Here is a 26,246-nt window from a genome sequence, read left to right as displayed (position 1 = left end):
TTCAACCATATTTTAATAGCATCACTCAATAGAAAAAGAGTGATTACTTACTCTATAAAGACTCCGAATTTTATAAATTTTTGAAAATCTTTTTATAATAAGAAAATGTTCTTAAATATTTTCTGCATGTTGGGGACGTCGGTGGTTTTGTAACCTGTTGTATGTCAAGTCTATATATTTTTAGGCTATCTCCGGTATGGGTATTTTTACGTTCCTCTAATATCCTTGTTTGACACTACTTGTTCATAACATTAAAATATATGTTCTTTCTTACTAGCTTGTTCATATGATATTTGTTCATAAGATATGGACATATTTTCAGACCATATGATATTTGTTCATAGATAAGGACATATTTTCAGATATCTTTATGATATTCTAAGTATTTATTTTTGTATGTATATGAAATAATATATATATATATATATAAAGATGTTTATATCATTTGGGATTAAATTTAATTGATTTTAATGATTTGTAAGGATTTTAAAGATTTGAAAGTAAAATGCATAACATCTTCGTTTTCAACCTTTGATATTATTTCTCACAAATCACAATCAATACACAAATTACAAACATATATATGATGGATACATAAATTACATTACATACAATAACAAAATAAACATCAAACTCAAGAGACAGTGGCCGGTTACAAATTATCATTGGCAAGCCACCTCATAAACATGTTCATACATTCCTTAGGTTTGAATTCTGCAGCTGTGTGACCTCCTCCCTTCAACAATGATAGGTATTTTATTAAAGAAAGAAACCAAAAAAAAAAACTTAAAGATCTTTTATTTAACAAATAATTCGAACATCTTTCAGAATCAGACATATGTAGGAATTGTCAAGTAGTAATGGGAAGATTTTGGGGTGGATTTTCTCACCTTTACAGTAGCAAATATCAAGCTGTAATCGGCGCCATTTATGTATTTCATGGTGTATCTGCAAGCAAATATATCAGCACTTTATATAGTGTCGACGAATTAGTACTATTTTTACATTTTTAAGCATCAATCTTATCAAGGCGGTTCTGAAATATTGACAACTCAACTAACCCTGCTACTTGCTCATCAACAAACCAGGATCTCCAATCATCTCCAACAGGCAAGTTCAGCGATTGAATCCAGTTCAACGTACCCAGATGTGGGACAACCATGTCATGATCTCCACTGTTCAAAATAAGAAAGAAAAATAGGAATAAGGTGATAAATTATTAGGATGGCCCTATTAGAGGCTATTACGTACCTATATACAAGAGCTCGGCAATTCTTATCAGCAAATTGTCTATGATTGCCAACAACACTCAGGACATTGTGTGCATAAGATGGGGTTTCCTTAAAAAAATCATGTTCCAAGCTTTCATTGCACCGCACCCATTCGATATTGTTGAATTCCTGTTGGCCATAAGATCAGTATTATACATGGCTATGATGAAAATGAATGCAACTTGGTGTCAACTACAAACCTCATGGATGTGAAGGGCTTCTCGCACATCTTTACTATTAGCCCACGCAGCTGTATATTCATTCTTGTCATCCTACAAGTCAGTCTAGAAGTCAAATATTATAAAAAGCCATAACGTTTTGCATGTGAAAGAATAGAGAGAGAGTGATACTCGACACCATCGTTTCTGAACTTGAGGTGACGGCCAAGTATCCAAAGAGTTCTTGTCAAGACCTCTTAGGTCCCTCCTGGAGAGATCAGATTTTGTAGTATTTGAAGTGTCACAAACAGGCTCTAAAATCTGGGCAGTATTTATTCGTTCAAGACACTGCATTTCAAAAATAAGGAATTATGAAAATGAATATAAATGCTGAAGATGGTATTATTAGCTATTTACCCAAATCAGAATCTAGCTAGCTCTGGTACCTTATCTACCGCTTGAAGAGAATGTATGCATAGACTGTTGTTGGGATGTACATTCAAGTACTCTCCACCGCAATTTTCTTTTGCCGACTGCAAATATGTATAGCTAATTCATGACCACATTTCAGGTTTCTTTAATTAGTTCAAGCAGAAGCTTGGGAAGGTGTAATAAAATGATGTCTGGGCGCATACTAGCAAGACTATATAGGTTCAAATACGCATTCACAGCAGACAACTCAAATGTAATTAATCCATTACCTTGTAGATTGCATCGGATAAGAGTGCCATATCATGAGCGAATGGGATTCTTGAATTATAGTCGCCACTTGTATCTGTGAAAGGATTACCGAGCGTATACCCCTACTGAGTTGAAAGTGATTATATTTCTTAAAATAAGTGAGTAAGTACCGTGTGGCGTTTTATCCACTGCTATCATTACCTACCCCATAACCTATTGGTCATGGGTTCAAGTCCCATCGTTAACATTAGTTGTGAAATTTCTCAGTTTATAAGTACATAGTAGTAGCATTTAGAGCATTAACAAAAAATTAATTAAGTGATCCATGAAAAGTTTAGCTGCAACTTTTTTTCAAGTGCTGGAATGATCAAATCTTAATCAAGTTAATGCATAAACATGTGCTCATCTTAATTAGCATTGTAATATAGAAATGAAATGACCTGTCCTAATAAATAAGATTATCAAATGATAAATTTGTACCTTGATGTTCAGCGGTGGCTCTTCACCCATTTCATTTCCTACAAAAGATGGAAACGAGACTCGGAAACATACATATATATCTTAATTTGTCTTTCTTAAGTAAGACTTCATTTAGTTCAAAGACCCTTAGTGGGCAACTCTGCTTTAGTAACTACTAACTAATTACAATGCCAAGGACTAAAACTCATTGGGAGTACCGTCATAGATTTCTTGAACGATAAGTGGCACAATTTTGCCACTGTAGGAACTACCACCAACATACAATGGATTGCTGAAAAATTTAGGATGGTCCACAAGCCACTGCAAGGTAGACATAATAAGCATATATCCATCTTAGTTTGTTATAAAACCGATAAATTACATTTCACCCTTGCGTAGAGATTGTGCGCGCCTAAAAATAGTACAAGTCATAACTAAGAATTCCATTTGAAGGATTGTCATTCTATAACATGTCTGTCTACCCTAAAAATAGTACATGTCACATGTTTCTCCAGGAAAATGACAGTACCTTCCTCAGAAAACTGTAAGCCAGCTTTGACGATAATGTATCATTCGTTATGTAACTTTCAGGAGTTTTTGCATAAGAGAATCCAGACCCAGCAGGTTGATCAAGAAATATAATGTTGGCCGCCTAAAAGTCATTGATTTCATTATATCAAGAAAGTCAGTGTTAGCATCAAAGATATTAAAAATCTTAAATTTTTATTGGAAACGACTTTATGGAAAAATTAGCCTTGAAATCATTACATACTTATCTAAGTAACTCAACGGATTTTGGCGAAAGCAAAAAAATGGGGCAACAATTACACACCTTTGTCCAACTGGTAGGGACTAATTCAAGTATCGGATTCTCTAGAGTGGAGGTTGCATAATTAATAGTGAACGGGCCTGCACAAACCACCTAAGAGTCAGAGAGACATACATTTCAAATATAAGTCCAGAAAGAGAAGAACAACCATAAAAATTTCTATTGTTTTAAACCAAATGAAAGAGAAACTAAAAGCCGCTTTAGTAACAATACTACAAATGCAAGAAATACCTATTTCAAACATAAGTCCAGAAAGAGAAGAACAACCAGGGCCTCCAGTTAACCATATCATGAGAGGGTCATCTTTTGGGTTCCCTTCAGACTCAATGAAGTAGTAAAATAACTGCTCGTCATCAGACTCTCCTACCCCTATATAACTTAAACCACATTGTTGGTATAAGGGTTAGCATATTCGCCTTTAATTGTAGACCAAGTCAGAGTAGTCATAATTAAATGGAAAATTAATTATGAGCTTACCCAGTTTCAAGTGTGAATGGAAGATCACCATCCAAGCCTGGCAGTGTCTTGACCAAAAACTGCGACTTGATGACATCCAACGAAGCTAACAGTAGACATACAGCAAACAACATCGGATTGAGTTGACTGCTGCTGGGCTTGTTACAGTAGCGCTTCCAGGGTTGAAGACGAGATCGAGATCGTGATTGTAGTACTAGTCTCATTTTGCTTTTTAAACATATAATTTATGGAAAAAGTTAACGCGTAGCTATTCCAAGGCTTGGAGTTGAGCTCTAGACTGATATCTATCGCTAGTACAATTATACTAAACCAAATGAAGCAACTACATTACTAGTTTACTACAATAATGATCAATGAAGAATGCAATTCCAAATAAGTGGTTGATTGAGAAAATTAGCATAGCAAATTGATTAAGCAAATGGCATATGTTGTATTGATTCTTTAACTAGACTAGAAATCTTGAACATAGTAAAACAGAGAATATTTACTAAGTAAGGTTTTATTATAGAAGACTTGATGTAATCCAATATTATTACAGTATAATTTAACAAGTGATTACATAATGATAATGATCAAGATGATAAATATATCTATACTATCTGTACTACTATATAAAGCATCAACTCCTCCCTCGATCTTTTCTCAAATTACAATTTGAAGTACCCAAAATACTTCTTTCTTTATTCACTAATCTAAACATCTCTACCTAATATACATATAATACCCTTAATGAAATAGTAATATACAACATAAATCCCTCAACCCTTAAAATAACTACACTATCACCTTTAACATCAATTACTTTAACATGACCATCATCGCTACCCCCACCACCCGTCACCGCCACCACTTTCGAAACCACTGTCGCCACCGCTGCCGCCCCCACCATCGCCGCCGCATTCCGCAAGCATATTGACTCGTGAATATCTAAAAGAGGTATCCCCTCCACAAATCTCAAATTACAACTCCAAACTACCAAAAATCCCCCTATCTTTTATTCATTAATTTGAATATCCTCACCTAATATACCTATAATACCCTTTAATGAAATAATTAACAACATAAACCTTTCGATCCTTAAAATAACTACAGTTCCTCCTTTAACATCAATTACCTTTACATTCACCATGTCGCCCCCACCGCCTGTCACCATCACCGCCTGTCGCCACCGCCATCGCTACCCGTCGCTGCCACCGCCACCCCGCGCCGCTACCACCATCGCCGCCGCATTGCGCATGATATGACTCATTTATTTTAGAAGAGTTGATGTAATTCATTAAGTATATATATTTTCTAAGTATGGTTTTACACTTTCACACTTAATATCATAAAATATATTGCATTCCATATCAATGATCTTATCTTATCTAAAATATGAGTTGTTAATGCTATTGCAGAGCAAAAGTAAGTAGAGAGTAAAGGTTCTTACAGACGGTGGCTCATCTGATCAATAACTTCAACAAGCTAATCGGATGCTATTCATACTTGCTTTGATAGATAAAAACACAATTAGATATTTACCATTTATGTACGCATAGAGTAGTTGAGAATAGAGATAATGGCTAATGTTTTCATAATAAAATACTACTACAAGATTTTATGAATAAAATATTAGATTTCATATAATTATATTCACCATTACAGAGAATTAGAAATAATGGCTAATCATGTATTCTAATTTTTTTATTTTTAGTCTCGCTATGACGCTATCGGTATACACACATGCATTTACCTCGTGCACCTTCTCTCATTGACCAAATGGTTTAATGCACAAATGACAAATGTCATTTCAAGATGTGTCTCTACTCATTAACTACGAATTTCAATATATGTAACACACCATATAGACATATTGTTTACGATTATTAATCATAACACAGCTAAGCCAATTCAACAGGTTTTACCTAAAGCTTTGACTGAGATTTTTTTATCCGAATACTTGTAACGACCCATAATCATAACACATTCGTTAGAATATACAAAATCCGAGTAATAAAAAATACATCTTCCAAAGAAAAATATGTATCCTTCTCACGGTGTCATCGTAAATGCATCATAATTGAACTAATGAAATGCCATTTATTTACAAATTTCATTTGTCTCGGGCAAGATCGCAAAAGTCATTAGATAGCCTAGCCTAGGGTGGTCGACTAAGGAGTTAAGAGTACTCGGGTTTATGCAATGAATACTTAAGGGGTCAAAACGGCCAAGTTGGAGAGTACCCAAAATAATCGGCGGACTCGGATAGATTCGAAACTCTACCTTGTAGCAAGTACTAGGGAATACTTGGCTCGACTCAACTCACTAAGCTTTGCAACAAGGTCTTAACAAATAACAAACATCGCATATACGTCGCATGTAGCCCAATACTTGGTGTATAGTGTTTAGGTCCATACTACATGGCAGAATGTGATGTTTTGACGACCGTCTATATATGTCTATATGTCAACTTGTCAAGTATATTTCTATGAGTAACATACATAAAGTATCTATTTAAATAAAGAAGTGTTTTTCTAATAATATAGATGAGGTTTCTTATATTATAAATGAACAACTTCATTAATAAACAATATATTCTATTCGTGCCACCTATATTGATGCTATTTTTCTTTTTCTAATACATATTTTGTCACATCTATATATCTAGAAAAGTGACATGCTATATCTAATCTTGTTGAGGGTTATTGACTTGAGCATGTAAATATGGAAAGAAACTTGAAAATAGCTTTACTAAGTTACATTTAAAATAATAATACCAGTATATTTGTCAAAATTTTAGTAACGGAAAATTCAAGCTGACCTATCTTCGAGTGTCTTTTCATAATAATCATTCCTTTAATAGATAAAAAATCTCTCCAAATAAAATAACTTCTCTGATCGATGAGAGACACAAGATTCTACACAAGTTAAATGACAATGCTTACATTGCTAATCTCCCTACTATCATGAATATTTTTATAACTTTTAGTGGGTCGGAAGTTTGTGAATTTTACCCAACAAGTGCAAGTAATAATGAGAAGCAACATGGTTGGATCAGTGGTAAACACTTTTGCCTCTGGAGACTGAGGTCATGGGTTCGATCCTCATCTCATGCAAAGGTTGGAGGGCCTTTTCTACCATTTAGGTAGAAACTGGAAGCAGTCTCTCTACTTAGGTAGAGGTAAGGTCTGCCTACATCTTAACCTCCCCCATACACCGTCGAGATATTGGGACTCAAAACCCGTAGAAAGCGGCACTGAGCAGTTACTTTAAGTGCTAAGTAATAATGAGAATTAAGACTCGAGTTCTTTTCAAGTGTGACTGGCATATTTGTGGATCAAAGGAAAAAAAAGTAGATGATGTCATGACTAGTAGGAATAAAAATTTGATGTAAAATGGTCAAATGGTCAACATTTAATTGTTTGATTGGGTCAAACTAGGCCAGATGATGAGGGAATAGAAATCGAAAAAGCCCTTTTCACCCTGCGGCACTTTGGCGTTTTTTGGCCATTTTCATGGGCTTAATTTTATGTTTTTAGTTTATCAATTTTAATGAGATACTTTCCTAAATTATCCTAACTACAATAATAATTTATTTCAATTGTTTTAGGATTATTTATTTTATCTCATTTAATTGGAGTTTTAGTCTCAATCCGATTGGTTTACCTACGAGTTAAAAGCTTTTGTAAAATGGACGTTTATGAGTGTCAGAGAGCAATCTTTATCTTTATCTTTTCTTTATATATACTAAAAGACAACTGACTAAATAGCTTATTAACCAATCATAATTCTCTATTTTATCAAATTGGCTTTTGATGATGTTATCATTTAATTTTAACATAATTTATACAATTAACATACATTAAATTATTTAAAAGAAAATTTAATACACGGCAACCAGATTTATAGATAAATTAAATTATAGATTTAATTTGATTTTTAATATGTTATATGATTTGCTGCATTGTTAAACCATATGACCCATATTTATAATCAAAATTATACGTATTTACATTTTATTCTTTTTTTTTTCCTTTTTTAATTTGTGTGTGCGCGCCTATATATTTGTTTGGGTTTTTCCCCATATTTATGCTCAAAATTATAAGAAAAAAGCTCTATATAAATAGTTAAATACAACTATAAATAAGTTATAACTTTAGATAAATACAACTACTAAATAAGTTATGATATCTTCTATTTAAAAAAATTGTGTACAAACTTCTTAATATCTTACATATATTTACAATGTTCTTTAATAGTTTTATGTTGTGATCTCTCGGGTTAAGTTGTCTTAAGGTATTGATATGCAGCAAAGATGAAAAGCAAAAAACATTAAAACGAATGTCATGTGCAAAGAATATTGCAAAAGATGAAGAATGATATATAATTTTTTTAATCAATCAATTTACCATTCATTATTTATATTTGAATATCTCAATACTTTAAAGTATAGTTTTGAATTCTAACTTATAATTATTTTTGTCTTTTCATATATTATTATTTAGAATGATAATGTTGTAAACCCGTGTATTTAACACGGGTCTAAAATCTAGTTATGCTTCCAATGTATCTAACCAGATGAAAAAGAAATAATTTTTTTAAACAAAAAGTCCTCAAAAACACCTTAAAGATGTATTTCTTAAAGTCACTTAAAAAGTGATTGCTAAAATTTAGTCATGCGAGTGAGTCCAACTACTTTTCCGATTTCCGAATAGGAACAACAAACCTTTGTAACTGTCTCTTCCAAAAAACTTTACCAACTTTATATTATATGCGGAGTATTATATTATTATCTTTTTTTCAAATGATTAGTTCAGGGCCAAAGCAGCTGATCCCCTTAAATCAATCCTTATAGGAGACTTGGGCTTTAACACTCTTCGGCCCATTTGCACATGTTTTCTCCAATTAGGGACTGTTTAACTTTTATCCATTCTATACAAAATATCTTTCTGATTAAATATTTGCTAAGACACATGCACCAGTGTGACGGTGGAGGCAATGACGAGTGGTGGTGTCGGCGGTGGCGGAAGCGACGGACCGTGGGCGATGATGGTAGTAGCGGAGGTAGCGTTGTATTTATTAATGTAAATTAAATGATGTAAGATGGATATTGTGTAGGGATGCATGTTATAAATAATTTCATTAAGGGTATATATAGATTAGTCAGTATTGTACTTTGTTTCATGTGTTGAACGAACAATAAGTAGAAGACAAAGAAGGATAGATCAACTAGTTGAATCGATTGACTTTTTAGAGTGACCTATCTTGTGTGTTTCATTTAAATCAACATGTAAGTTACTCTTTCGTTAATCAAAGAAATAATCAAATAAATTCTACGACGTTATAGCATAGGCTAATGAGGAAGAATTATATAGGAGGATTTATAGGCATAAATCGTATATATGAATGAATATCATTCGTGTTCTTTTAATTAGTTGACAAGTAATTGAATATCTCATCTTTTCATATTCATTCGTGGTCTTTTAGTTGACACTTGACAGGTTGATAGCACATCTCATCTCATCGATCTTTTCTCTCATACAACTTATAGGCATAAATTGTATGAATGAATATCAATTTTCTTTAATTAGTTGAATAATATTACCTAAACAAACCAACGCAGTTACATGTACTGAAAAATCAATTCTCCTAAACTGATCACAAGGTTTATCTCCATCTATTCTGCCAAGTCTCCCTGATCCCACCCAGGTTGTAACTCCGCCTCCCATAACTGCTTCTGCTAGACAATAAGGCCCGTGCGAGTTCCCTTTGTTCATCGTCGGTCAAGTGCCTTTAATTCAAACGGTTATATATTCCTTTATAAAAATTATCACACCCCCCATTTTTAGAATTAGTTACATAATAGTTACATACGAAATTACTAAATTACCCTTAATAAACACAATTATATCAACCTACACCACTTGACACCGTCACTACTACCAATAGTACATCACCAACCCCACTAGACCGTCTTCCCCACCACCGGCGCCGCCGCCGCATTGTGCGAGTACCATGCTCATTAACATTTACATATTTATGATCTTTGTTTTCAACCTCTCATATTATTTCTCACAAATCACAATCAATACACAAATTACAAACATATGATGGGTACATATATAGATTACATACAACATCACAAATAAACATCAAACTCAACAGACAGTGGTCGGTTACAAAGTATCATTGGCAAGCCACCTCGTAAACATGTTCAAACATTCTTTAGGTTTGAATTCTGCAGCTGTGTGACCTCCTCCCTTCAATAATGATAGATATTTTAAAGAAAGAAGTTAAACCAAAAAAAGGTTTTTTTTTAAAGATCATTTAACTAACAAATAATTCGAACATTTTTCAGAATTAGACGTAGGAATTGTACAGTAGTAATGGGAAGATTTTGGGGTGAATTTTCTCACCTTTACAGTAGCAAATATTAAGCTGTAATCGGTGCCATTTACGTATTTCATGGTGTATCTGCAAGAATATAGTGTCAACTAATTAGTACTATTTTTTACTTATTTAGCAATAATCTTGTCAAGGCGGTTGTGAAATGACAGCTCAACTGACCCTGCTACTTGTTCATCAACAAACCAGGCTCTCCAATCATCTACGACTGGCAAGTTAAGCGATTGAATCCAGTTCAACGTACCCAAATGTGGGACAATCATGTCATGATCTCCACTGTTCAAATTAAGAAAGAAAAATAGGCATAAGGTAATGGATTATTCTTAGCACTCAAGATGTATAGATGCTACATGTATCAGGACGGCCTTGGCTAATACCTAAATACAAGAGCTCGACATTTTTTATCAGTGAAATGTCTATGATAGTCAACAACACTCCGGACATTGTGTGCATAAGATGGGGTTTCCTTAAAAAAATCATGTGTTAAGCTTTCATTGCATCGCACCCATTTGATATTGTAGAATTCCTGTTGGCCATGATCGAGATCAGATTTATACATGGTTATCATGAAAAGGACTGCAACTTGCTATTAACTACAAACCTCATGGATGTGAAGGGCTTCGCGCACATCTTTTCGATTAGCCCAAGCAGCTGTATATTCATCCTTGTCATCCTACAAATAAGTCTGGAAGTCAAATATTATAAAAAGCCATAACGTGTTGGCGTGTGCATGTGAAAGGGGGAAGAGAGTGATACTTGACACCAATGTTTCTGAACTTGAAGTATCGACCAAGTATCCAAAGAGGTCTTGTCAAGACCTCTTAGGTCCCGCCTGGAGAGATCAGATTTTAAGTTATTTGAAGTGTCACAAAGAGGCTCTAAAATCTGCGCAGTATTTATTCGTTCAAGGCACTACATTTAAAAAATAAGGAATTATTAAAATGATTATAAAAGCTGAAGATGAGATTATTGCTAATTACCAAATCAGAATTTAGCTCTGGTACCTTATCTACCGTTTGAAGAGCATGTATGCACAGACTGTTGTCGGGATCTACATTCAAGTACTCTCCACCGCAATTTTCTTTAGCAGACTGCATATATGTATAACTTAGTTCAAGCAGAAGCTGGGGAAGGTGTAATAAAATGATGTGGGTGCATACTAGCTAGACTATATAAGTTCAAATACTCAAAACAGACATCTCAAATGTAATTGATCTACCTTGTAGATTGCATCTGATAAGAGTGCCATATCATGAGCGAATGGAAGTTTTGTATTATAGTCGCCACTTGTATCTGTGAAAGGATTACCAAGCGTATACCCCTGAAATGAAAATGATTATATCTTAAAATAAGTGAATAAGTACCGTGTAGCCTTTGGTCCACTAGTATCTTTAACTACCCCATAACCTATTGGTCATGGGTTCAAGTCTTGTCATGGACATCAGTTGTAAAATTTCTCAGTTTATAATTAGCACGTAGTAACATTTAGACCATTAAAAAAAATTAATTAAGTGATCCATGAAAAGTTAATGCAATCAAGTGCTGTAATGACCAAATCTAGTGCAATCAAGTTGATCCATAAACATGTGCTCATGTTAATTAGCATTGTAGTATAGAAATTAAATGACCTGTCCTAATAAACAAAATGTCAAAATGATAAAATGATAAACTGGTACCTTGATGTTCAGCAATGGCTCTTCACCAATTTCATTTCCTACAAAAGATGGAAACAAGACGCTGATAAATTTGTACCTTGATGTTCAGCAGTGGCTCTTCACCAATTTTTCTTTCTTAAGTAAGACTTCGTTTAGTTCAAAGACCCTTGATTAGTGGGCTAATCTGTAGTGGTAACTAGTAACTAGTTACATTAATTAATGCCAAGGACTAAAAGTATTTGGGAGTACCGTCATAGATTGCTTGAACGATCTGGGGCACAATTTTGCCACTGTAGGAAGTACCACCAACATACAATGGATTGCTGAGAAATTTAGGATGGTCCACAAGCCACTGAAAGGTAGACATTATTACATAATATGCAAATATCCATCTTAGTTTTCTAAAAGAAAAAGGGTAATTGGATGGGAACCCCCTGATCCCATGTACCATTTGGTACCCACTAATCCACTAGTCAGGCTAATGTCCAGGTGAATCTCAACCACTTAAAATAATCCCCTGATTTCTCAAGTTTGCCTTTGGCAATACTCGAACCCAGGATCCCTCCTGAGAAGTGGCGGCTGGTGGCCACTAGGCTATTACCCAGTGGTTTCTATCTTAGTTTTCTATAAAACCGATAAATTGATCCAGTGTAGAGATTGTGTGCGTCTATAGTTGACAAAGCCGATATAAATCATAAGAATTCCATTTTGAAGGATTGTAATTGTGTTGTTGGATAGTAATTCATTAATCCATGTTTAGGGGTCGTCTGTAATTTTTTTTTTTTAGGGGTCGTCTGTAATTAGTTTATGTATTTAGAGTCGAGTTTGTAAATTATAAGTTAAGGGTCTTATTGTGTCAATAATAAAGTCAATAACCGAACGGTAGTTATTGGCGGTTATAGAGAGTTAATTATGAAAGGTCGTAACTTTTAGGAAAAGTCACGATGGTAGTTATGTATGTAAAATTGTGACTCTTAGGAAAAGTCACGATGGTTCGTATGTATGTCTATAAATTTAAGTTTTTGTCCATTGTAAAACTTAACAGAATTCATTATGTACAAAGTGTGACTTTGTGTCGTGAGTTTTGTTCACTAGACATGTTTGATACGAGTCCGAGATGATCCAGATGGGCAACATGTGCTACATGTGTGGCTACCTTCAAAAATAGTACATGTCACTTTATTTATGGGAAAATGGAAATATGATTTCTTTCACCAGGAACATGACGGTACCTTCCTCAGAAAACTGTAAGCCAGCTTTGACGATAATGTATCGTTCGTTATGTAAGTTTCAGGAGTTTTTGCATAGGAGAATCCAGACCCAGCAGGTTGATCAAGAAATATAATGTTGGCCACCTAAAAGCAATGATTTCATTGTATCGAGAAAATCAGTGTTAACATCAAAGATATTGAAAACCTTACATGCTTAATGGAAACGTTATGAAAAACATTAGCCTTGAAATCAATACATTCTTATCTAAGTAACTTAACAGATTTTGGCAAAAAAAAACAGGGTAGCAATTACACACCTTTGTCCAACTGTAAGGGACTACTTCAAGTATCGGATTCTCTAGAGTGGAGATTGCATAGTTAATAGTGAACGGGCCTGCACACAACCATCTAAGTGTTAGATGGACATACATTATTATAAAGCAGTGTTGCAATGTCATGCTAATAATGAAAGGATGTAACGTTTTAAAAAAAATCTGCTTCAAAGCTTGTATTTTTTTTTCTGGAGCCATGGCATATGTCCATGTAATCTCTGTTAATCAAAAACAAAACATTAGGTTTTAAATCTAATGACTTATTTTAAAGAGAAACTAAAAGCCACTTTGGTAACAATACTACAAATGGAAGAAATACCTATTTCAAACATAAGTCCAGAAAGAGAAGAACAACCAGGGCCTCCAGTTAACCATATCATGAGAGGGTCATCTTTTGGGTTCCCTTCAGACTCAATGAAGTAGTAAAATAACTGCTCGTCATCAGACTCTCCTACCCCTATATAACTTAAACCACATTGTTGGTATAAGGGTTAGCATATTCGCCTTAATTGTAGACCAAGTCAGAGTAGTCATAATTAAATGGAAATTAATTAAGTATGAGCTTACCCAGTTTCAAGTGTGAATGGAAGATCACCATCCAAGCCTGGCAGTGTCTTGACCAAAAACTGCGACTTGATGACATCCAACGAAGCTAACAGTAGACATACAGCAAACAACATCGGATTGAGTTGACTGCTGCTGGGCTTGTTACAGTAGTGCTTCCAGGGTTGAAGACGAGATCGTGATTGTAGTACTAGTCTCATTTTGCTTTTTAAACATATAATATATGGAAAAGGTTAACGCGTAGCTATAGCAAGGCTTGGAGCTGAGCTCTAGACTGATAGCTATCGCTAGTACAATTATATTAAACCAAATGAAGCAAGTGCAATACTGATCAATGAAGAATGCTATTCGTCAAAATCAACACGGTTTTTGTTGGATGCATCCATTTTGATGTATGTGCATCCAAGATGGATGCCCAAAATAAAAAACATGATTGTTTCGATTTTGAAAGATGAATGTGTACGTTGTTAAACACTTAAATAGATATAATTAGTTATACATTATATATGTTAGTTTTATGGACTTTTAATGCATCAAAATTTCAGTGCTACCGTGTTGTTTTTTTTTATTGACCTCCATCCATAGAGTGTATATATATATATATATATTTCTAAGTAAAGGTTTTACTGTTAATATCATACGATCTATTACATTCCATATCATTGATCTTATCTTATCTAAAGTATGAGCTGCTAATGCTGCTGCAGAGCAAAAGGAAGTAGAGAGTACAGGTTCTTACAGCTTAACGGTGGCTCACCTGATCGATGATGACTTCAACAAGCTAATCGGATGCTGTTCATACTGGCTTAATTTGATAGATAAAAACAATCAGATATTCACCATTATTGATGTATACAGTAGTTGGGAATATATAGAGATAATGGCTACTGTTGTTCTCATAAAAATAAAATACTAGATTTCATATCATCTAATTATATTCGGGCTTAGCAATCATACTTGAGGATGATTTTGTATTTACACATATGATTTTTATGAGAGAGATTGTAAAGGAAAATACTAGCGGCATGTTTCTAATAGCATATTCGTTTTGTCTATTATATTTACTATTAATTAATAATTATAGAGAATTAGAGATAATGGCTAATCAAATACGAAGTATTAATTTTTTTTATTTTCAGTCTCGCTATGACGTTATCGATATACACACATGCATTTACCACGTGCGCCTTCTCTCATTCTGAATAGTAAACGAAACGGTTTAAAGCACAAATGACAATTGTCATTTCAAGATGTGTTTCTACTCATTTATACTATACTAAAAACTTATAGAAATATACAAGTAAATTATGCGCGGAATGTATAAGTTTGTATAGCACATAATAAATTTTTACCATATTTCACTTTTAACCTCCTAAACTTTATATCTTTTAACTTTTGTCCCACATTAAAGTTTTCATTTTCATTTTTTTACACCAAATTATTGGGTTCTCGTGTTTTCATCAAATAACTTTCGATTGGTCACGATTTTACTTTTAAACATTTGGTTTGACTATTTTTATTCGTCGTTTTATATACATAACGATTTTTAATTTGAATCAAAGTTTTCGTTTTTTTTTTCTTGACACTTAATTTCTGGGTTCTAATGTTTTCATCAAATAACTTTCACCTGGTCACGATTTTGCTTTTAAACATTTGGTTTCACTATTTTTATTCGTCTTTTATATACATAACGTTTTTAAATTTGCCCACATCAAAGTTTTCGTTTTTATTTTCTTGACACTTAATTTCTGGGTTCTAACGTTTTCATCAAATAACTTTCACATGATTACGTTTTTACTTTTTAAATAAATAGTTTTGTTAATAAAAGTCCTTAGGGATGTCGGTATTAATTAACTTGATGCATTAAAGTTTGTACTTTGTCTTATAAAAATTCAGGAGGGCGGTTATTGATATATAAAGTACTACTTTTCATGCATGTAATAAGCCCTTAATGACAACCCTTTGTATATATAACGTTTTTAAATTTGCCCCACATCAAAGTTTTCGTTTTTATTTTCTTGACTAATTTTTGGGTTCTCATGTTTTCATCAAATAGCTTTCACATAGTTACAATTTTACTGTTTAAAAGTTTATATTATATTTTAAATATTACTCAATATAGTTATTGTTTATGTTTTTATGCATTTTATAACATTTTTAAATTTTTTTTTTATTGTTATTGTTACATGTTTAATTGTCTTTTTTATTTTTTAGTTCGAATATTTGACATAAATTTGAGTCTAAAATATTGTCGTGTAGAAAGCGTACCCCGCGGCAACGCGGATAATAGTACAATCACCGACAACACTAGACCGCTTTCCCCACCACCGTTGCCGTATTGCGCAAGTACCATGTTCGTTATAAATAAACAACTTTTCATTTTAAAAAATATATTCTATTCATGTGATGTATGTTGATGTTATTTTCTTTTTCTAATTAATACTCGTACATATTTTATCACATGTATATATCTATAAAAATGACACGCTATCTAATCTTGTTTGGAGGTTGTTGACTTAAGCATATATGTAGATACTAGCTTAAGCATCCGGGTAATACCCGAATAATATTAAAATTATTTATTATATATATAACTATAACTTAACAATAATGTATAAATGTTATATATGAAAAGTTGACAAGATAGCTGACTGCGTAATACACGTATATTTATAATAGCATATCATTAAAGTTTATCACAATTGATAAAAAAAAGAAAAAAATTTTTTTTAATGTCTGAAATAAGATACATTGCTAATGATGAATTCGAAATATGATCGATTAACAAAGAAAAAGTGAAGACATTTCGATGTGTTAATGTATCCAAATCTAACTTTAAAAACCATCCATTTATTTTTGTTATTGAATTGTGTTTTTCCCTTAATATTGGCACAAATTTATAACATGACAACATGATCAGTAGGAAATAAACTTTTCCATTGATATTGTGAGATCTAGAAAAATTAAAGAGTGGTTTTATAATTGAAACAATATGTATTAACTAATAGTAAAATAAAATATAAAGAAATTAGTAATATATTGACCCTAGAGATATCGACCATCTAATTGTAGCCTCATTGATGCCCACGCTTATGAACAATGCAATTTTGTCCTTTTATGCATTTTTAAGATAAATATAAGATTTTTCAAAATATTAATAAGGTGACCTTTGGTGGAGTTGGTTTGGCCGCTGCTTTCTATTTGTAAGGTCGGGGCCTCGGGGGTTCGAAACTCCATTTTTTTTTTTTTTGTTTAGTTTTTGGAAGATTTAAAATTTTACATTTAGCCCCCTTATTATTTATCTTATTTTCCCTTGCAATTTGTTTTTTTTTGTTTTCTACCTCCTCTTATTTTCTATTTTAACAATGCAATTTTGTCCTTTTATGCATTTTTAAGATAAATATAAGATTTTTCAAAATATTAATAAGGTGACCTTTGGTGGAGTTGGTTTGGCCGCTGCTTTCTATTTGTAAGGTCGGGGCCTCGGGGGTTCGAAACTCCATTTTTTTTTTTTTTTTGTTTAGTTTTTGGAAGATTTAAAATTTTACATTTAGCCCCCTTATTATTTATCTTATTTTCCCTTGCAATTTGTTTTTTTTTTGTTTTCTGCCCCCTCTTATTTTCTATTTTACTTTCCTTTTTAAACCATAAATATTTTATCTTTTATAGAAAATAACTTGAACTAACATTTAGTTATTTAACATTTTCTTTTTTTAACATTTATTTGTCAACTTTTGATATAAATTTTTTTATATATATTTTTTTATGACTTTTGTAATATTTTTGTGTTTTAACATATTTGTTTTACATATAGTTAGTTTATTTGTATTTTTTGTTTTTATTTTTTTTAGTATTTTATTTCTTTGTGGCTTTTAGAGTTTTCTCTTGAAGCTTTTTTTAACTGGTTTTTTCTTTTAATTTTTCTTTTTAAATATTTATTTCTTTTTTGCTTCTTAGGAGTAAATATAAATATGATTTTGTGACTGTCATTTTGCCGTTAAGAAAAAATGGATACCCGCGGCATCATAACTTTCCTTTGATTTGGTTTTTGGGTTTTATTTTAAAATATTTCTTGCCTTGGATTTCAAACTAAATTTATGGTAAGGGAACTGATATATCTACAACAACTTTTTGTCATTCACAACAATCTATGCGTTATTAAAGAGATGACTCTCTTTACCTGATGGGCGGCCCAAACTCCCTAGTTATCCATGGTTTCCAAAATGATATGAGTCATCGATCCTAAACTACAAACCAATATAATCTTTGAACAAAACTTATAAATTAATCTTTAAAGTCCAGATTGCTTTCTCCGATTTCATGATCTTGCTCCAACGCTTTATGTAAACAATTCATTTATTTATTTAGCAATTTTTAATCTTTTTAAATGACACCTAATTTTTTATATTAGTAATATACAAATAATAATAATAATAATAATAAGATCTCTAAATCTATACCTACTTATAAAGCAATATAGGTATTTTATTTGAGAAATGTGAGTATCGGGTTGTTATGCACCCAACTTGTGTGAAAAACCCCTCACATACCAATATTTTAATATTTTGAATAAATGTTTGGCCCCCAATGATTTTTATGGTTAAAAAAAGGTATGTGAGGGGTTTTTCACCCAACTTAGGTGTCTAACAGCTTCATATTTTCATCCCCCATTTTATTTTTAGAATCTCTTAATCTCTTAAAACATTTATAAAATGCATTTTTTATTTACTAAATTACCTTCAATAACTCCTTAAATCACATGAAATATTTTACATCATCTATCTATTTTCCTCGCCGCAGTTGCCACTACAAGTCACCACCACCACTACCGACACGACGTCACCTACACCGTCGCATTGAGAGAGTATTCGTCTATTATATATAATAATATAAAAGAGGTTTAATTCATAAATGTATATATAGGGAGTCTTGATTGTACACACTAGGCTTGGGAGAATTGTCCAGTGGCTTGGCGTGGCCAGTACACGAGAGGTGACCATAACGGGCCGACAATAGTGCTTGAAGTAGTGGCGTCACATGATACATGGATCTGGAGCGTATACTTTTGTGTTGTCGGTTCAAACAACGACATTGATGTATTGAATCAATCTCACTCATTCAGTTACTATGAAGACGACACAACACCAGTCGTTCCATTCAGTGTAAATGGAACCGAATATAAGTACCCGTATTTTCTCATGGATGGGATCTACCCAAGATATGCTATGTTTGTGAAAACCATTCCTCATCCAACCGGTGAGAAAGGAATTCGATTTCGTCCAACATTATTCTTAGAGTGATCTACATTATTCCAACCGGTGAGAAAATGATTCGATTTCGTCCAACCGGTGAGAAAAAAACCAACATTATTCTTAGAGTGATCGACATGAATCGTCCTTGTCGTTTACCCAAAAAGTCTGATTTCGACATGAATCTTAAAGGTATGTGTCGTTAAATCTAAAGGGTTTGTGGAGAAAGTCGGTTTAATTAAAGTTGGGTTTTGGATAATGAATAAATGGCGGGCTTTATATAAATAAATATAATTGTTAAACAAGGAAACAATGGACTTAAAACAAACTTTATGAATAAGGAATATACTAGTTTCCTTGTTTTGAATAAAAAAAAACTAGTTTCCGTATTAGGAAAAATAAAAATTTGAAGATTGTTATTATGGGGAGCGTGTGAATGTTTCCAAAATTTTGATAGTTTTTAAGAATATTTATAATTTTTTTCAGAAGTTTTTACAAAAGTTGGAAAGAACAATACTAGTTAGGAAGAAAAATCAACGATGAAAAAATACTCGTAAAACAATAGAATCTTGACTTTTGTTAAACGGTCAAAAAGTTGGAAACAATCATAATTTAAGTGAATCTTGGCCCCACATATTCAGTTTGTTATCAAAACATGACCCAGGGGAGCATTTCCACCTATTTATCATCTTCGTTTTCTCACAAATCACAATCAATACACAAATTACAAACATATATATATGATGGATACATAAATTACATTACATACAATAACAAAAATAAACATCAAACTCAAGAGACAGTTACAAAGTATCATCGGCAAGCCACCTTATAAACATGTTCAAACATTCTTTAGGTTTGAATTCTGCAGCTGTGTGACCTCCTCCCTTCAATAATTATAAGCAAGAAGTTAAACCAATAAACGTTTTTATGCTTAAGATCTTTTAACTAACAAATAATTCAAACATTTTTCACAATCAGACGCAGGAATTTTCAGATAGTAATGGGAAGATTTTGGGGTGGATTTTCTCACCTTTACAGTAGCAAATATTAAGCTTTGATCGGCGCTATTCATGTATTTCATGGTGTATCTGCAAGAAAATATGTCAGTACCATAGTGTCAACTATTTTTAGCATTAATTAATCTTGTCAAGGCGGTTGTGAAATGACAACTCAACTAACCCTGCTACTTGTTCATCAACAAACCAGGGTCTCCAATCATCTACGACTGGCAAGTTTAGCGATTGAATCCAGTTCAACGTACCCAAATGTGGGATAACCATGTCATGATCTCCACTGTTCAGATTAAGAAAGATATATAGGCATAAGGTAATGGATCATTCTTAAAGCTAAAGATCTCTAGATGCTATATGTATTAGGACAGCCCTATCAGAGGCTATTACCTGTATACAAGAGCTCGGCATTTTTTATCAGCAAAGTGTCTATGATAGCCAACAACACTCATGACATTGTGTGCATAAGACGGGGTTTCAATAAAAAAATCATGTTCCAAGCTTTCGTTACATCTCACCCATTCGATATTGTTGAATTCCTGATGGCCATGAGATCAGTTTCATACATGGTTATCATGAAAATGACTGCAACTTGCTGTTAACTACAAACCTCATGGATGTGAAGGGCTTCGCGCACATCTTTTCTATTAGCCCAAGCAGCTGTATATTCATTCTTGTCATCCTACAAGTAAGTGTAGAAGTTATTATAAAAAAACATAACGTTTAAGAGTGATTGATCGATAACAAGTTTCAGTATGACCATTATACTAGTAAAGTTTACTAAAGAAAAAAATACTTTGCATGTGAAAGGAGAAAGAGAGCGAGAAAAGTAATACTCGACACCATTGTTTCTGAGCTTGAGGTAACGACCAAGTATCCAAAGAAGTCTTGTCAAGACCTCTTAGGTCCCTCCTGAATAGGTCAGATTTCAAGGTATTTGAAGTGTCACAAACAGGCTCTAAAATGTGGTTAATGTTAATTCGTTCAAGACACTACAAATCAAAAATAAGAAATTATTAAAATAAATATAAAATCAGAAGAATGAAGATGATATTATTGGCTAATAACCCAAACCAGAATCTAGCTCTCGTACCTTATCTACCGTTTGAAGAGCGTGTATGCACAGACTGTTGTTGGGATCTACAGTCAAGTACTCTCCACCACAATTTTCTTTAGCAGACTGCAATAATGTATAAGTATAACTCAATTTCAGGTTTCTTTGGTTCAAGCAGAAGCACGGGAAGGTGTAATCAAATGATGTCTGGGAGCATATAAGTTCAAATACACAAAGCAGACAGACAACTCACATGTAATTAATTCATTACCTTGTAGATTGCATCTGATAAGAGTGCCATATGATGAGCGAATGGAATTCTTGAATTATAGTCACCACTTGTATCTGTGAAAGGATTACCGACCGTATACCCCTGAGTTGGAAATGATTATATCTTAAATAAGTGAATAAGTACCGTGTGGCCTTTGGTCCACTGGTACCATTACCTTCCCCGTAACCTGCTGGTCACGAGTTGAAGTCCCGTCATGGACATCAGTTGTGAAAATTCTCAGTATGTAGTAACATTTAGCCCATTTAAAACAAAAAAAGGTGAACATATGATGCATAAAATTTTTAGGTGCAACTTTTTTTCAAGTGCTGGAATGATCAAATCTAGTGCAATCAACTTAATGCATGAATATGTGCTCATTTTAATTAGCATTTTAATTTAGAAATGAAATAACCTGTCTTGCTAAATAAGTCAATCGAATAATAAATTTGTACCTTGATGTTCAGTGGTTGCTCTTCACCAATTTCATTTCCTACAAAAGATGGAAACAAGAAGCTGAAACATACATATCTGAATTTGCCTTTCTTAAGAATAACTTCATTAATTTAGTTCAAATAAACTTGGAGGGAAAATCCGTTTTAGTAACTAGTTCCAATACCAAAGACCAAAAATCTTTGGGAGTACCGTTATAGATTTCTTGAACGACAAGTGGCACAATTTTGCCACTGTAGGAATCACCACCAACATACAGTGGATTGCTGAAAAATTTAGGATGGTCCACAAGCCACTGCAAGGTAGACATAATAAGCAAATATCCATCTTAGTTTGCAACAAAACCAATAAATTGCATTTTGCTCTAGTGCAGAAATTGTTTGCATCGATTTTTGACAAGACCAATATAAATCATAAGGAAGAATTCCATTTGGAAAGAATTGTAATTTTACTACATGGGTGTCTACCCTCAAAATAGTACATGTCACTTGTCTATGTACAAATGGAAGTATTATTTCCTTCACCACAAAAATGACAGTACCTTCCTCAGAAAACTGTAAGCCAGCTTTGACGCTAATGTATCATTCGTTATGTAACTTTCAGGAGTTTTTGCATAAGAGAATCCAGACCCAGCAGGCTGATCGAGAAATATAATGTTGGCCACCTAAAAGTAATGATTTCATTATATCAAGATACTCAGTGTTAACATCAAAAATATTGACAGCTTGACATGTTTATTAGAAACGTTATGGGAAACATTAGTCATGAAATCATTACATCCTTGTTTAAGAAACTCAGCACATTTTGGGGAAAGCAAGAAAACAGGATTACAATTACACACCTTTGTCCAACTATAAGGCACTAACTCAAGTATCGGATTCTCTAGAGTGGAGGTTGCATAATTAATAGTGAATGGGCCTGAAAACAACCACCGAAGTGTCAGATAGACATACATTTGGTTATGCTTGCAAACTTGATATTTTCTAATTAATAGTGATCAGGCCCGCAATGTGTTGCTAATAATGAAAGGTTAACTAGCTATATAAAAAGAGTTATGCTGTTGCAAACTTGGTATCTTCTAATTCAAAAACAAAACATTAAGTTGTGAGGATTGTCTCTAATATATGTAGTCTGATGACTTATTAACAGGGCTGGATAAAAATATATATATATAAATGATGTACACATGAATAAAGATGAATAAATTCTTTGTTTTAAACCAAACTATTAAAAACTAAAACTTTTTTTGGTAAAAAAATTACAAATGCAAGGGAATACCTATTTCAAACATAAGTCCAGAAAGGGAAGAACAACCAGGGCCTCCAGTGAACCATATCATGAGAGGGTCATCTTCTGGGTTCCCTTCAGACTCAATGAAGTAGTAAAATAACTGCTCGTCGTCAGACTCTCCTACCCCGATGTAACTTCAACCACAATTTTGGCATAAGGGTTAGCATATCACATCCTTTGTCTTATATATAGACCAAAGAGGAGTAGTCATAAGAATGGAAATTAAAAATCAAGTATGAGCTTACCCTGTTTCAAGGGTGAATGGAAGCTCACCATCCAAGCCTGGCAATGTCTTGACCAAAAACTGCGACTTGATGACATCCAACGAAGCTAACAGTAGACATACAGCAAACAACATCGGATTGAGTTGACTGCTGCTGGGCTTGTTACAGTAGTGCTTCCAGGGTTGAAGACGAGATCGTGATTGTAGTCTCATTTTCTGCTTTTAAACATATATGGAAAATGTTAACTTGTATCAATCTGCATTTGACACCATCATTACATAACCAAATGAAGAAATCGCAAAATAATGATCAATGAAGAGGGAAATTCAAATTCCAAATAAGTGGTTGATTGCGAAAATGGAAATTCAGCATAGTAACTTGATCAAGTAAACCGCATATATGTGGGTATTGATTCTTTAACTAGACTAGCAATCTTGTACATAATATATATATATATATATATAAGAGATTGAATATTCAGGAAGAGTGTATCTCAGTTAATGATCTCTGCCCATATTTCCAATATATATTATCATAATAATACTAGTGATTACATAATGATAATGATCAAGATGATAAATATATATCTATTATAGAATAGTGGATGTAATCCACAAAGTAAGTAAGGTTTTACAGTTGATACCATGAGAATCTGGTGCATCCCTATTTTTAATTAATTAATTAATTAATTAATTAATCTATGAGTAGTTAAAGCTGCTGCAGGGCAAAAGGAAGAGAGTAAAGGTTCTTTACAGCTGATATCGGTGGCTCGCCTGATATATGGTGCTATTCATACTGGCTCTGCCAGATAAAAACAATTAAGTTATTGGTTCATCTGGTTTTGTACCTTTCCCTTTTCAGGTATGTTGCATCGGTCTTTATTTTAAGAATTTTTTATAAGAGTGGTCCTTTTTAACAGAATCGTTAGCGGGTGTTGTTAAATTTGCACGTGGCAATAACATGTAAGGGCAATATCATCTTTTCACACAATATAGAACGGAACTTAATTGCTAATGAACTCAAAAACGAGCCCTCATTGCTATGAATAAATCACAAGGACCAATCTTGCAATTAATTATTGATAATACATATCATCATTTATATCATCTTTTTATTACATATACTAAATACTACTAATTTAATCACTTATTATCTTTTTAGTTTTTCATTTTAAGATAATAATAATTTAATAGCTTATTAATTTACATTTTTTTTTTTATCTATCATTGAATTACAATTTTTAATTTTTTATTAAAAAATAAATCTTATTAAGTATTTAATTAACACTTTTTAGCTTTTGATAACTATTGAAAAACTAGATTACTAAAATAAAATTCCAAAAAAAAAAAATTTCTAAAACTTATTAATGTTTTAGTTACAATTCACACATTAATTTATATCCATGTTTTATAAAATATAAAGTATATTTTAGCATCTTTATTAAATTAAACTTCCACACAGATTTATTAATTAATATTTATTAATCAGTCAACTGCATATATGTTTAATGTTTACACAATACCATATATGACATCTATATTATCTAAAATGTTTTTTTTAGTAAACAACGAGTATAAACATTTGCATTGAAAATATAAGAGCTGTTTTTTCTTTTCATATCCAAAAAAAAGGTTTTATAGCTAAATTTTTCTTTTTACATGAATAGATTTGTAGTCTCACTAACGGCACACAACTACCACGTGCAACACATCTTAAGAAAGTGAAGATGATGTCACCTCCAATCACAAGTTAACCTATATATACTATTCATTAAAAAAATTACTTTTTTATTTTTATAACTATCCAATTCAACTAAAGTTTTTATACTATTCACTTACATTAACAACTTAATCAAACTATTTTATTAATAATTTCCCAAAATAAATTAAAATATTTTTTATGCTTAAAAATTTCTTTATCATTATAACAAAAATAAAACTATAATATATAAAATATTTTCATGAAGTTTTAGATTGCATTCCAAGTATTTGAACTTGTTTAGAGTAAAACAGGATAGGTTTTTATTAAAAGAATTTATATAATATATAGGTATAGAAAATAAGTTATAAGTTTGAAAAATGTGAAAACAAAATGTAAATACAAAACTACATTTTCACAATATAATACTCCGTACATGGTTATTGCACACTATGTCCCTACCAACATATTATAAATTTAGACTTATGCCCACATAATGCGTCGGTGGTGGGAATAGTGATAACGGAGATGGTGGTGGTGACGATGGTGGGGGTGGTAGTGGGGACGGTGATGTCTGCGGCGATGGTGGTGAATGTAATAGTAATTGATGTTAAAGGTGGTATTGTAGTTATTTGAAATGTTAGGAGATCTATACTATAAATAAAATCATTAAGGGTATTATAAGCATATTAGATGGAGATTTTTAAATTAGTGAATAAAGAAGAAAAGTATTTTTGGTTTTTCAAAGGTAAAAAGTTTAAGAAAAAAAAATAGTTTGTTTTATTAGATAGTATAGATGAAACGACGTATGTTCGATGGGATGAACGGGTTGGTGAAGTTCTGGATGGGTCTCACATATTAGGTAACGTACATTAGAAAAATTAAGATGTGAAAAAATTAGATGTATAACAACATCATCCTCACTTTTTCCTAATAAAATTGCTAAATTCAACCTTAAGCTTCTAAAAATCATAGT

At 32.6% G+C, this 26,246-nt stretch overlaps 3 protein-coding genes across 6 annotated transcripts in view; all 3 read right to left on the bottom strand.

The window, feature by feature from the left end:
• LOC122596335 (magnesium transporter MRS2-3-like) overlaps nt 1–4,045 on the bottom strand; it is a 28,823-nt gene extending 24,778 nt beyond the window's left edge. The window contains exons 1-2 of the mRNA XM_043768896.1: nt 3,876–4,045; nt 3,630–3,775 (exon numbers count right to left, since the gene is read on the bottom strand). Coding sequence (XP_043624831.1) covers nt 3,630–3,775; nt 3,876–3,988 — 259 coding nt within the window. The 5' untranslated portion in view covers nt 3,989–4,045. The remainder of the gene's footprint in view (nt 1–3,629; nt 3,776–3,875) is intronic.
• On the bottom strand, nt 562–24,374 carry LOC122596334 (serine carboxypeptidase-like 10). Of its 3 annotated transcripts, none has more exons than XM_043768892.1 (16): nt 24,326–24,374; nt 23,594–23,787; nt 23,337–23,482; nt 22,900–22,976; nt 22,600–22,722; nt 22,251–22,353; nt 22,061–22,098; nt 21,609–21,710; nt 21,377–21,463; nt 21,120–21,275; nt 20,894–20,965; nt 20,674–20,822; nt 20,453–20,566; nt 20,304–20,361; nt 20,072–20,157; nt 562–650 (listed from the first exon to the last, which is right to left on the bottom strand). In XM_043768892.1, the coding sequence occupies exons 2-15, from the start codon at nt 23,782–23,784 to the stop codon at nt 20,074–20,076; spliced, it is 1,500 nt and encodes a 499-aa protein (XP_043624827.1). In that variant the 5' UTR covers nt 23,785–23,787; nt 24,326–24,374; the 3' UTR covers nt 562–650; nt 20,072–20,073. The 3 variants fall into 3 exon arrangements, with proteins under 3 accessions (XP_043624827.1, XP_043624825.1, XP_043624824.1); XM_043768890.1 differs by lacking the exon at nt 24,326–24,374 and adding an exon at nt 24,216–24,291; XM_043768889.1 differs by lacking the exon at nt 24,326–24,374 and adding an exon at nt 24,216–24,248 and having other exon boundaries at nt 23,594–23,790.
• On the bottom strand, nt 9,900–14,911 carry LOC122596336 (serine carboxypeptidase-like 10). Of its 2 annotated transcripts, none has more exons than XM_043768901.1 (15): nt 14,761–14,911; nt 14,025–14,225; nt 13,777–13,922; nt 13,443–13,519; nt 13,147–13,269; nt 12,164–12,266; nt 11,936–11,973; nt 11,479–11,580; nt 11,264–11,350; nt 11,016–11,171; nt 10,861–10,932; nt 10,637–10,785; nt 10,422–10,535; nt 10,271–10,328; nt 9,900–10,114 (listed from the first exon to the last, which is right to left on the bottom strand). In XM_043768901.1, the coding sequence occupies exons 2-15, from the start codon at nt 14,219–14,221 to the stop codon at nt 10,031–10,033; spliced, it is 1,506 nt and encodes a 501-aa protein (XP_043624836.1). In that variant the 5' UTR covers nt 14,222–14,225; nt 14,761–14,911; the 3' UTR covers nt 9,900–10,030. The 2 variants fall into 2 exon arrangements, with proteins under 2 accessions (XP_043624836.1, XP_043624835.1); XM_043768900.1 differs by having other exon boundaries at nt 14,779–14,911.
• Nucleotides 24,375–26,246: the final 1,872 nt, after the last annotated feature.

Source organism: Erigeron canadensis, chromosome 4 (assembly GCF_010389155.1).
Source record: "Erigeron canadensis isolate Cc75 chromosome 4, C_canadensis_v1, whole genome shotgun sequence".
NCBI classification, from domain to species: Eukaryota; Viridiplantae; Streptophyta; class Magnoliopsida; order Asterales; family Asteraceae; genus Erigeron; species Erigeron canadensis.
The sequence above is the reverse complement of the archived record's forward strand: the minus strand, read 5'-3'. Positions and strand labels throughout refer to the sequence as shown.

Coding starts and splice junctions, on each gene's coding strand:
- LOC122596336 (XM_043768901.1), bottom strand. CDS start 14,221: ATGAGACTAGTACTACAATCACGATCTCGTCTTCAACCCTGGAAGCAC. Junction 13,923..14,024: donor CCATTCACACTTGAAACTGG/GTAAGCTCATAC, acceptor ATGTGGTTTAAG/TTATATAGGGGTAGGAGAGT. Junction 13,270..13,442: donor TCCCTTACAGTTGGACAAAG/GTGTGTAATTGC, acceptor CATTGCTTTTAG/GTGGCCAACATTATATTTCT.
- LOC122596334 (XM_043768889.1), bottom strand. Junction 21,276..21,376: donor CTCTTCAAACGGTAGATAAG/GTACGAGAGCTA, acceptor TTTGATTTGTAG/TGTCTTGAACGAATTAACAT. Junction 20,362..20,452: donor GTTGATGAACAAGTAGCAGG/GTTAGTTGAGTT, acceptor ATTTTCTTGCAG/ATACACCATGAAATACATGA.